Raw genomic sequence first — 14106 nt, 5'->3', positions numbered from 1 at the left:
TACTGCAGCTATATTTGCTGCAAGAAAAGCACGAAAGTCTTCCTCACTCATGTTCAAGTTCTGACGAGTAGTCGGTGCCATTTTCTTCAAAAATAGCCAAAAGAATTAAGTTAATCATATAGAATATTAAGAGTAGTCAATAGTATTCCGTAGCATAATATGAACTCATTTATAAAAGCTTTTTCTTCATATTAGCGTTTTATAAGTTTTAATTCGGGTAATACCTACCCGTTAAGTTCATACTTAGTAGCTAACATACAATTCAACTACTACAATTCTATATGAAAAACTGATTATAATTATATTTCACATTCAAACTTTTATATAATATTTTGCAAACTTACAATACCTCTATTTTACATATAGCATGAAATATATCACATAAAAACTCTGATACAAAACAGTTGCGAAGACAATTCTAGTTAATATGTAAGTCGTTCAACAAAGGCAATAAAGACACGTAATTCATATGTCCAGAAACAAGTCATGCATTCTGGTTTTATTAAGACTACTTCCCATCCTTGGTCTTGTGGAACATAACCGTTGTGACCTCGACAAGACAGCATGTTGTAACGTCGTCAAAGGGACGAGGGTTTCGTAATGTCCAACAGCCCCGTAATAAACTAAAAACCTTGTTTCTCGCTCCAACTACCGAATCCGTCACTTGTGGAAAGGTTTTATTTAAAAGTTGCAATCCGGTATTCTTTTTCTCACTTTGGTAAGAAGCAAACATCACTAACCCGTAAGCATAACATGCTTCTTTATGTTGCATGTTAAAAGCTCTTTCTAATTCACGAAATCCTATGTTGGGATATGTTGAGTCAAAATAGGTTCTTAACCCGTAGCGTAAAATTGCATTTGGGTTCCCCGCATTTAACGCTTTAAAGAAAACACGGCGTAACTTACGGTCTCCCTAATGTGATATACCCCACCTATCAAAGGAAAGCCTATTATAAACTAAGGCATTTCTGGAAAGTCTTTCAAATGTTTTACAAGTTAATTTCACCATAACTAATTGTGCTGGTGAATTCTGACCGACTCTAGACAAGATTTCATCAATCATGTCCTCTGGTAGGTCTTCTAAAATATTCAGTTGTCTACCCTTAACCTCCATTTTATGTTTTTATACTGTAAAAATAGACGAGGGTTAGATTCATAAAAGATAATTAACAAACAATACAAGTAATTTTTACATTTATCATAAAAGTACAAGCACACTATATTACATATATTACACAACATGATTACAACTCTTTAATCCAACTCACTCGTTTCTTCTTCTTCGGACTTGGTTCGTTTTGCTAATTTCCTAGGGATATATGGTGCTCCCCTAATACGAGCTGTCGTTTTCCACAATGGTTTAGAAAAACCTGGTGGTTTAGAGGTTCCCCGAGTTATTGTTACAATTTAGGAAATACGGATGTTGCCGATACATATAAAGTTCATCGGGGTTGGAATCAGGTTTCTCTATTTTTATACCTCTCCCCTTATTATTTTCTTTTGCTTTATTAAATTGGGTCGAGGTAATTTCTATAACATCATCGGAATCCTTATCGGGATCCGATTCATCAGAAAATTGGTAATCTTCCCAATATTTTGCTTCCTCGGCAGAAACACCATTCACCATTATTAACTTTGGTCCGTTGGTTGAGGATTTTCTTTTATTTAATCGATTTACTGTAGGTATCAATATTTCTTCCTCCGGAACCTCTTCTTCTTCCGGTTCCTCCTCTTCTGGTTCCTCCTCTTTCGGTTCCTCTTCTTCCGGATCCTCCTCTTCCGGTCCCTCTTCGGGAATTTGTGAATCTTCCCAAAATATATTCGACTCTTCATTATTATTAGGTGAGTCGATGAGATTTGTACTAGAGGTAGACATTTATCACACAATATCAAATACGTTAAGAGATTAATATATCACATAATATTTACATGTTACAATTTGTAGTTTCCAACAAAAAAATATTAAGCAATCATTTTTAAAGAAAACACGGTCGAAGTCCAGATTCACTAATGCATCCTAACAAACTCGATAAGATACACTAATGCAAATTTTCTGGTTCTCTAAGACCAACGCTTGGATACCAACTGAAATGTCCCGTTCATATTGATTATAAACGTTCCATATTAATTGATTTCGTTGCGAGGTTTTGACCTCTATATGAGACGTTTTTCAAAGACTGCATTCGATTTTAGAACAAACCATAACCTTTAAAATATTACGACGATTATCAAATAATGATAATCTAAAATATAGCATTTTTCACACGACCATTACATAATGGTTTACAATAATATTACACATCAACATAAGTCTTCGAATGCAGTTTTTAAACAATATTATACAAGCATGGACTCCAAATCTTGTCCTTAATTTAGTATGCAACAGCGAAAGCTCTTAATAATCACCTGAGAATAAACATGCTTAAAACGTCAACAAAATTGTTGGTGAGTTATAGGTTTAACCTACATATTATCAAATCATAATAATAGACCACAAGATTTCATTTTTATAACACATCTCATATCAGGCATTTCGCAAACTGCATAGAGATAAAAATTCATTCATATGTTGAACACCTGGTAACCGACCTTAACAAGATGCATATAGAATATCCCCATCATTCCGGGACTCTCATCGGATATGATAAATCGAAGTACTAAAGCATCCGTAACTCGGATGAGGCTTGTTGGGCCAAATAGATCTATCTTTAGGATTCGCGTCAATTAGGGGCCATTTCCCTAATTCTTAGGCTACCAAACTAAAAAGGGGCATATTCGGTTCGATAATCCAACATAGAAAGTATTTTCGATTACTTGTGTCTATTTTTTAAAACATTTATAAAATCACATGTATTCTCATCCCCAAAATAATAGATTTTAAAAGTGGGACTATACTCACTTTCACAAATTTTTACTTCGTCGGGAAGTAAGACTTGGCCACTGGTCGATTCACGAACCTATAACAAATATGTACATATATCAAAATATGTTCAAAATATATTTACAACATTTTTAATACGTTTTAATGTTTTAAGTTTATTAAGTCAGCTGTCCTCGTTAGTAACCTACAACTAGTTGTCCACAGTTAGATGTACAGAAATAAATCGATATATATTATCTTCAATCAATCCACGACCCAGTGTATCAATCCACGACCCAGTGTATACACGTCTCAGGATAGATCACAACTCAAAGTATATATGTTTTTGGAATCAACCTCAACCCTGTATAGCTAACTCAATCATTACTGCATATAGAGTGTCTATGGTTGTTCCAAATAATATATATACATGGGTCGATATGATATGTCAAAACATTTGCATACGTGTCTATGGTATCTCAAGATTACATAATATATTAGAATATATGTATTATACAATATAAGTTAGCTAGGATATGATTAATATAGATTTGTTACCAATTTTCATGTAGTTACAACAAGTAAAAATATCCAATCTTGTTTTACCCATAACTTCTTCGTTTTAAATCCGTTTTGAGTGAATCTAATTGCTATGGTTTCATATTGAACTTAAGTTTATGAATCTATACAGAAAAAGTATAAGTTTATAGTCAAAAATACAGGTTACAAGTCGTTTTTGTAAAGGTAGTCATTTCAGTCGAAAGAACGACGTCTAGATGACCATTTTGGAAAACATACTTCCACTTTGAGTTTAACCATGATTTTTGGATATAGTTTCATGTTCATAAGAAAAATCATTTTCCCAGAAGAACAACTTTTAAATCAAAGTTTATCATAGTTTTTAATTAACTAACCCAAAACAGCCCGCGGTGTTACTACGACGGCGTATATCCAGTTTTACGGTGTTTTTCATGTTTTAAGGTTTTAAATAATTAAGTTAGCATATCATATAGATATAGAACATGTGTTTAGTTGATTTTAAAAATCAAGTTGGAAGGATTAACTTTTATTTGCGAACAAGTTTAGAATTAACTAAACTATGTTATAGTGATTTCAAGTTTAAACCTTCGAATAAGGTAGTTTTATATATATGAATCGAATAATGTTATGAACATCATTACTACCTCAGGTTTTGTGGATAAACCTACTGGAAATGAGAAAAATAGATCTAGCTTCAAAGGATCCTTGGATGGCTTGAAAGTTCTTGAAGCAGAATCATGACACGAAAACAAGTTCAAGTAAGATTTCCACTCGAAATAAGATTGTTATAGTTATAGAAATTGAATCAAAGTTTGAATATGAGTATTACCTTGTATTAGAAAGATATCTTACTGTAAATAAGAAAGATTTCTTGAGGTTGGATGATCACTTTACAAGATTGAAAGTAAGCTAGCAAACTTGGAAGTATTCTTGATTTTATGAAACTATAACTTATAGAATTTATGAAGAACACTTAGAACTTAAAGATAGAACTTGAGAGAGATCAATTAGATAAAGAAAATTGAAGAATGAAAGTGTTTATAGGTGTTTTTGGTCGTTGGTATATGGATTAGATATAAAGGATGTGTAATTTTGTTTACATGTAAATAAGTCATGAATGATTACTAATATTTTTATAATTTTATGAGATATTTCATGCTAGTTGCCAAATGATGGTTCTCACATGTGTTAGGTGACTCACATGGGCTGCTAAGAGCTGATCATTGGAGTATATATACCAATAGTACATACATCTAAAAGCTGTGTATTGTACGAGTACGAATACGGGTGCATGCGAGTAGAATTGTTGATGAAACTGAATGAGGATGTAATTGTAAGCATTTTTGTTAAGTAGAAGTATTTTGATAAGTGTATTAAAATCTTTCAAAAGTGTATGAATACATATTAAAACACTACATGTATATACATTTTAACTGAGTCGTTAAGTCATCGTTAGTCGTTACATGTAAATGTTGTTTTGAAACCTTTAGGTTAACGATCTTGTTAAATGTTATTAACCTATTGTTTATTATATCTAAAGAGATGTTAAATTATTACATTATCATGATATTATGATATATTAATATATCTTAGTATGATATATATATACAGTTAAATGTTGTTACAACGATAATCGTTACATATATGTCTCGTTTCGAAATCATTAAGTTAGTAGTCTTGTTTTTACATACGTAGTTCGTTGTTAATACACTTAATGACATGTTTACTTATCATTTATCATGATTAAACATAGTGTATCAATATCTTAAATATGATTCATATGTATTTAGTAAGACGTTGTTATAACGATAATCGTTATATATATCGTTTCGAGTTTCTTAATTCAATAAACTCAATTTTATGTATATAACTCATTGTTAAAATACCTAATGAGATACTTACTTATCACAATATCATGTTAACTATATATATAATCATATATATGTCATCATATAGTTTTTACAAGTTTTAACGTTCGTGAATCACCGGTCAACTTGGGTGGTCAATTGTCTATATGAGACCTATTTCAATTAATCAAGTCTTAACAAGCTTGATTGCTTAACATGTTGGAAACACTTAATCATGTAAATAACAATTTCATTTAATATATATAAACATGGAAAAGTTCGGGTCACTACATTTATTACATAGATAAGTATATTAGTTATATATATTGAAACTAATACGTTTATGTAAAGTATTATTCATCAAATACTTTGTTAACGTTTTCAAGTCATAATAATACTTTCATAATTATTTTCATATCAACCAACCCGTTAAATGTTTTATTAATATTTCTCAATTTAATAATCACGCATATGTATATATTCATACATATCTATTTACACATAATTGTTCGTGAATCATCGAGTGCAGTCGAAGGGTAAATGAATACATGAACACAATTCAAAGTTTTTGAAATTTCAACATTACAAACTTTGCTTATCGTGTCGGAAACATATAAAGATTAAGTTTAAATTTGGTCGGAAATTTCCGGGTTGTCACAGTGGGAGTAGCCCGTTAGATCCATGGATATTTTTTAAAGGGCCACCCAAAGTGAGTTTGATTCGGCTTTAATTCTCCAAAACCACTTTCCCAAGAGCGCAAGGTTTTTACCCCTTAAAGATCCGATATTGAGCCCTCCTTCACCGTAAGGTAAAAGAGCCTCATCCCATTTTACCCAAGACATTTTAGAACACTCACCCACCCTGCCCCACAAGAATTTTCGTCTAATACACTCAAGACTATCAATGACACTCAAGGGAGCACGAAAGAGTGAAAAAAAAATATAGCGGTAGATGTAGAGACCCATCCTAATCCATCCGGACGAAGTCCATATCGATTATAAACGATTCACAACAGTTGATTACATTGCAAGGTACTTGACCTCTATATGATACATTTTACAAACATTGCATTCATTTTTGAAAGGACAAACTTTCATTACATCGATAGTTGACGGCATGTATACTATTTCATAATATATCTAACTATAATTGACTTAATAAAAATCTTGATGAACTCAATGACTCGAATGCAACGTCTTTTGAAATATGTCATGAATGACTCCAAGTAATATCTCTAAGATGAGCAAATGCACAGCGAAAGATTTCTTTCATACCTGAGAATAAACATGCTTTCAAGTGTCAACCAAAAGGTTGGTGAGTTCATTAGTTTAATATAAATAATCATTTCCATCATTCTAATAGACCACAAGATTTCATATTTCCATTTCTCATAAACATACGTTCCATGCATAGAGACAAAAATAATCATTCATATGGATTGAACATCTGGTAACCGACGTTCACAATATGCATATAAGAATATCCCCATCATTCCGGGATCCTCCTTCGGACATGATATAAATTTCGAAGTACTAAAGCATCCGGTACTTTGGATGGGCTTGTTGGGCCAGATAGATCTATCTTTAGGATTCGCGTCAATTAGGGGGTCTGTTCCCTAATTCTTAGGCTACCAAGCTAAAAGGGGCATATTGGACTTCGATCATTCAACCGTATAATGTAGTTTCAATTACTTGTGTCTATTTCGTAAAACATTTATAAAAGTAGCGCATGTATTCTCAGTCCCAAAAATATATATTGCAAAAACATTTAAAAAGGGAGTAATGAAACTCACCATACTGTATTTTGTAGTAAAAATACATATAACGACATTAAACAACTGAACAATGCAGGGTTGGCCTCGGATTCACGAACCTATATCATTTGTATATATATTAATATACATAGTTGTAATCGAACATATATATATATATATATATATATATATATATATATATATAAATTTATTAGTTATATCCTTTTTATATATCTTTGTAGTTATTTAGAATTTATTCTAAACTTCATTAGAGACATATTCTTTATTTATGTAAATCATATCTTAAATTATATGTTATATGAGATATTATTTTAATTATAGTAAGTGTAATAAGTATCTTTTACGAAACTAATATTTATTTGTTAAAAAATGGTAGTTTTGATGATAATAAGTTAATAATAATAATAATAACTTTATTAGTAATGATAATAATAATAATAATAATAATAATAATAATAATAATAATATTATTATTATTGTTAAACATGATACTTTTATCCAATTATAAGATTAATAATACTAATAATTTCGAAAGTGATATTAATACCAATATTGATGAAAATGATGATAACTTGATAATAATAATAATAATTCTAATTCTAATAGTAATAATAATAATAACAATAACGATAATTCTAATTCTAATACTAATAATAATAATGGTGATATTACTAATAATAATAATAATAATGATAATAATAGTAATAATAATAATAATAATAATAATAATAATAATAATAATAATAATAATAATAATAAGGAAAATAATAATAATAATAATAATAATAATACTAATAAAAACTACCTTAAATGAAAGAGTTCCAAAAATAACAACCCATATTCAGGCTCGAACTCGTGACCTCTCGAATAACCAAACAACCTCTTAACCATTAGACTGTCTTCGTTTATCTGATTTAAAACAGGACTCATATTTATATAACCCAATATAATTCGATTTCTATCTTTCTTCATCTTCACAAAATCAGACAGACTCAAAGCAAAATCAATCGTATCTGTGAGTGTTATTTTGGTTCTTGGAATTTCAAAGGAAATATAAACGACCATATTGTGGGTTAGCTTGATCGATAGTTTAAATTTTTTTTTAAAGGAAATAACTGTAGCAAAAAATAGTCTCGTCGACAAACTATGAACTCAAACCTCAATTTTAAAATTTGGACAGTTTAGATCATAATTAAAACATTAATTAGGTTCAAAATCATTCTTAGAAACTTTATAAATCAACAATTAGACTTCAATTACAACAGAGAATTCGAATTTAATCGAAGAACATTGTTTGACTTTTTGAATTTGAAACTTTGACTCACGAATTCGTGATCAATATGAAAAATTGAAGATTGAGACTTTCCAGATACTTTGAATGGAAGATTTCTAACAATATAGCATTTAAAGATTTTGCAATTTCGTTTGATTTCAAAGTTTTTGAAAATTTAAACTAAACAGTGTTTTTGATTTTTCTGTTTTAAAATCAACCAAACAAATGTTGTAGTGTTTTTAATTGATAAATAAGATAGATAAGTGTCTAACTTAATCAATATCCTTGTGTAACTTATTCGATTTATGGCCATAAGGGTCGACAGAATTGATATTAGAAACAGAAACCAAAATAATTAAAATACAAAAGAGAAAGTGATTGCTAACAAATTTTAACTTCATTTGTGATTGAATTCGATCAGTTTAGAGACAGAAACAAGTTTTTGTTACAGTAGGATAGTGATGTGCAACTGAAAGGGATTCCAAAATCATACGTATGGATTTATATGATTATTATTAATACTTAATAATTATAATTATTAAATATAATCCAAATATTAATAATTTTGTAATATCAATAAAAGTAATATCAATAATTATCATAAAAGTAATAATAATAATAATAAGTCACAATAATAATAATTTTGGTGAAATTGATAATAATATTATTAATGGTATCTATAATATAATAATACTAATAATAATTATTTTTATGGTATTTATAATGTTAATAAGTAAAAATAATGATATTAGCTATAATACTGATAATAATAATTTATTCATGATAATAATACTATTTGTATTATTATATACTAATAATGATAACTATAAAAATAATAATTATAATACTAATTAAAATTTTTACTATTAAGTTTAATGATAACTATAATTAAACGTATCAAATTTTATATCTATATGTTATTTTGTAATGTTAATGATACAGATATTAATATTGATATTAATATTTATTTTTAATCATAATGAAAGTAATAATAATAATATCAATAACTATATTTTAATTTGTAATTACTTCTAAGATATATATGTTACGATTTATTATTTATGCAATGTTTACTAATTATATAACATATAATTGAATATTTATACACTATATATATTACAATATACATTTAATTACACATATAATCATATCTATCTATATATATAGATTTATCTTAAATTACAACATAATTATTTCGTATTTTTATTTAACATTTTATTATTTCAAATCATTATATATACTTTTGTTTATATTTATTTATATACATTTTTACTTACACACAATTGTTCGTGAATCGTCGGAAATAATCAAAGGTTAAATGTTTTCATGAAATGGTTCAAAAATTTTGAGACACAACTTTACAGAGTTTGCTTATCGTGTCGAAGACATATAAAGATTATAGTTTAAATTTGATCGGAAATTCCCGGGTCATCACAGTAGACTACTTATGACCGATTTAATAAGCGTTAACCTTCCACCATAAGAAATCGTTCGAGCTTTCCAATCCGCGAGTCTCGAGTTGAATTTTTCAATCACGAGTTTCCAATTTTCTATCCTATTCATATTTTGACCGATGGGGAGGCCTAGATATGTGACCAGGAACTCGCCAACTTTACAACCGACTTTGTTTGCCAGGAACTCAACTTCACTCTTCAACACTCCTAACCCGAATAACGAACTTTTATGATAATTTATTTTAAGTCCTGACACATTTTCGAAACACTTAAGTAATTTCATGAGATTACCAAAGTTATGTCTATTCGAATCTCCAAGAAAAATGGTGTCGTCCGCATATTGCAAGTGTGAAATTAAGACTTTGTCCGCGCCAATTTCCACCCCCTTAAACAAACCCCCTGTAGTCGCTTTCTTAGTGAGGCATTCATATTCGATTTTAAGTGTTTTATTATATTATATTTAATTATCATAAACAGTCTCGTAAATACATATCTGACCATCTTTAAAATTTATCATCATCATCATCAAGTGTTAAGTCAGCAGCTTAAGTGTTTAATTACCGTATAGTAATTTTTTAAGAAATGTAAAAAGATAAGTATAGAAATTCACAAACGATGCAAAAATTAATCGTGTACATGGCCGGGGTGTCTTTAACAATGCGAGTTAAGCAACAAACTGGGTAAATGTAACAAAAAAAACATCGACCCACGTCATTAATAGCCGTTGATCAAAATCACATCCACGGATCAAAAGCAAAATAAAAACATCACACGGATCACAATCTGCACCGTCCGTCTTATTCCCAAAAAAAAAACACACTCCCGCTCAAATTTCCAAAATCCCCAAATTTTTTTCGCCACTTATATAAACCCTAACACACACAATTCAATACCACATTCAAATTTAAATTCATTTATAAAATTACAAAGTTTTTAATCTCAATTAAATACGTTCAACCATGTCAGGCCGTGGAAAGGGCGGAAAGGGTTTGGGCAAAGGCGGAGCAAAACGACACCGTAAAGTTCTTCGAGACAACATTCAAGGAATCACGAAACCTGCGATTAGGAGATTGGCTAGGAGAGGTGGTGTGAAGAGGATTAGCGGTTTGATTTATGAAGAAACAAGAGGTGTGTTGAAGATATTTTTGGAAAATGTAATTCGTGATGCGGTTACGTATACTGAGCATGCTAGAAGGAAGACTGTAACTGCTATGGATGTTGTTTATGCTCTGAAGCGTCAGGGAAGGACTTTGTATGGTTTTGGTGGTTAATTTTTCTGCTAACCTGTTGTGGTTCTGTTAGTGGTAGTGGTGGGTTTTATGAAATTTGCTGTTTTAGATGTATGGATATTGGATGTATGACGTTGTTATGGTTTATGAAATGAAGTAATTTTTTGAAAATTTGGATTTGATTGGATTATCATGAATTTGATTTTGTTGCCTTTCTTTTGATTCTAGTTTTCAATTTTAATTAAATAAATAAACAAATTTTGTCCGGCTATACAATTAAAAAGATTGTGGAAATTTAATTTTGCTGTTGCATCTGCAGCTGAAAATTATGCTCTTAAATCTTAATTGATTTGATGGTTTAGTGGTAGCCTGTTTGTTTTTAGTATTTGATTGGTTGTTAGTGGCAGTTTGTTTTTGTTGTTTGCTTAGTCTTGGCCCAAGTTGTGTTTAATACTGTAAAATTTTCACTCTTTGAAAGAAAAAAAAGATATATTTGTTCAAATATCTAATGCTTGATATTCATGTTGTAATGGAGTATTTGCTAGTCATTTCATAATATTCACTGGACGGGTACACATCTAACTCGATGAGTGTTTATAATTTATTGATTCTCATGTCATTTGATTATTATATGTGAACCTTCTATTTCGAGCAGACCTGTTCGACAACGAGAAATCATTTTAATTGTATATCCGGACAAAGACATGGCTGGAATCATTGTGGGATGAATCATGGTGAAGAATTGCTCGACCCAAAATAACCTATTTAATAAAAAAGTATGAACTTGATTCATAAATGCATGTCAATGCATCAACAAACATGTTATTGTTGGTTTAAGATGATAATAGGCAAATGAGTACTCAGATTACATCTTCTAACGTTCCAAGAAAAGAAATATTGCAATGTATGCAGACTGAGGGGTTAGATAAAAAGCCTAAGTAACAAGATATTAATTATTATTAATTAATTAATTAATTAATCCTTATAAACTAAAAGTGGTGCCCATTTTCGTAGTTTCCGTTATATCCGACTTTCGTTTTGAGTTTCCGTTCACATTATAAACGGTCCCTCAACTTCAGCTATATTTACACAACGACCCTTCAAGTTTATACTTTTTCAGAGGTAAAAAGTGTAAATATATAATTTTATTAAATTAATCCTTATAAACTAAAAGTGGTGCCCATTTTCGTAGTTTCAGTTATATCCGACTTTCGTTTTGAGTTTCCGTTCACATTATAAACGGTCCCTCAACTTCAGCTATATTTACACAACGACCCTTCAAGTTTACACTTTTTCAGAGGTAAAAAGTGTAAATATATAATTTTATTAAATTAAAAGGAATTAATTTCACCCGAATTTATAACGGGCCCTATCTTCTCGCTCGGTGCGAGTTAAATTTTTCCGAGACCACCGTTCAACTCAAAAAAATCTTACAAACCCAACGGGACTAACTATACGCGAAACAGACACTTCTCAAAAAACGCTAAACACAATGACATCCCGTATCTTTCTGCTCGTCGCGAGTTAAATTTTTTCGACATGAGCGTTTAATGACCCGTCCTAATCCATCTGGACGAATACATTACATTTGGTTACATCGCGAGGTACTTGACCTCTATATGATACATTTTTCAAACATTGCATTCGTTTTTAAAAGACAACTTTCATTACATCGAAAGTTGACGGCATGCATACCATTTCATAATATATCCAACAATAATTGACCTAATCTGTCATAATAATCTTTATTGAACTCAACGACTTGAATGCAACGTCTTTTGAAATATGTCATGAATGACTCCAAGTAATATCTCTAAAATGAGCAAATGCACAGCGGATGATTTCTTTCATACCTGAGAATAAACATGCTTTAAAGTGTCAACCAAAAGGTTGGTGAGTTCATTAGTTTATCGTAATCAATCATTTCCATAATTTAATAGACCACAAGATTTCCTTTATTCAATAATCATACACTCGCAAGTGTTTAAAAATTCATTCATATGGATTGAACACCTGGTAACCGACATTAACAAAATGCATCTAGAATATCCCCAAACATATAAACATCGAAGTACTAAAGCAGTTCAAATTCTCTGACTGGGGCTTGTCAAGGCCCATAGATCTATCTTTAGGATTCGCGTCAATTGGTGGCAATTATAATAAACACCAATTCTTAGGTTACCAAGTTCAACAAGGGCGATATCCGGTATAACGAATCAACCATAGAATGTAGCTTCGATTACTTGTGTTTATTTCGTAAAGCATTTATAAAAGCGCATGTATTCTCAGTCCCAAAAATATATATATTGCAAAAGCATTTAAAAGGGAGCAAATGAAACTCACAATACTGTATTTTGTAGTAAAAATACATATGACGGCAGTGAACAAGTGCAGGGTTGACCTCGGATTCACGAACATATATCATTTGTATATTTATTAATACACATATTTGTAATCGAATAAGTTTATATATTATTATTATTAATGTACTTGTTATATTTAATAATTTGTAAGTTTTATTAATTATTTATATATTTTCATTATATATATATATATATATATATATATATATATATATATATATATATATATATATATATATATATATATATATATATATATATATATAAATATAATTATTAATATAGTTAAGTTATGTAATTTAAATATAATTTTATATCTATACTCTTTATTTTAATACTTAAAATCTTAACAATGTCATTTAAAAACTTTTATTTTCATAAATAATATTAGCTTAATAATAATGATATAGATAATACTTGATAATAATAATATTAATAGTTTTAAGGATAACAAAATAATAATTTTTGTAAAAAGGATAATAATGATAATAGTTTTTAATAATAACAATACAATTAATGATAATCATACTAATACTAATAATGATAATATCAATAATATTTTGTTGATAATAATAATAATAATAATACTAATAATTATGAAATGATACTTATGATAATATTAGTAATAATACTTATAATAAAGTGTAACATCCCGTTTTTCTCATACATATTGAAAGGTACATACTTAATCATTTGTACGTTTGTAACTCGCTAGATTGTGCGTAATTGTATAGATATACGTGTAGATATGTATATATATACTTGA

At 29.4% G+C, this 14106-nt stretch overlaps 1 protein-coding gene across 1 annotated transcript; it reads left to right on the top strand.

Annotated features, from left to right (window-relative positions):
- Positions 1-10661: 10661 nt before the first annotated feature.
- On the top strand, positions 10662-11128 carry LOC139897655 (histone H4). The gene has a single exon (XM_071880349.1). It carries the CDS (start codon positions 10708-10710, stop codon positions 11017-11019), a length of 312 nt encoding a protein of 103 aa, XP_071736450.1. The 5' UTR covers positions 10662-10707; the 3' UTR covers positions 11020-11128.
- The last annotated feature ends 2978 nt before the right edge of the window (positions 11129-14106 follow it).

The sequence above is a fragment of the Rutidosis leptorrhynchoides genome, chromosome 3 (assembly GCF_046630445.1).
Source record: "Rutidosis leptorrhynchoides isolate AG116_Rl617_1_P2 chromosome 3, CSIRO_AGI_Rlap_v1, whole genome shotgun sequence".
NCBI lineage: Eukaryota > Viridiplantae > Streptophyta > Magnoliopsida > Asterales > Asteraceae > Rutidosis > Rutidosis leptorrhynchoides.
Note: the sequence above shows the minus strand (reverse complement) of the source record. Positions and strands in the feature narration are given on the sequence as shown.

Excerpts from the sequence above, each read along its gene's own strand:
- LOC139897655 (XM_071880349.1), top strand. The coding sequence starts at position 10,708 with ATGTCAGGCCGTGGAAAGGGCGGAAAGGGTTTGGGCAAAGGCGGAGCA.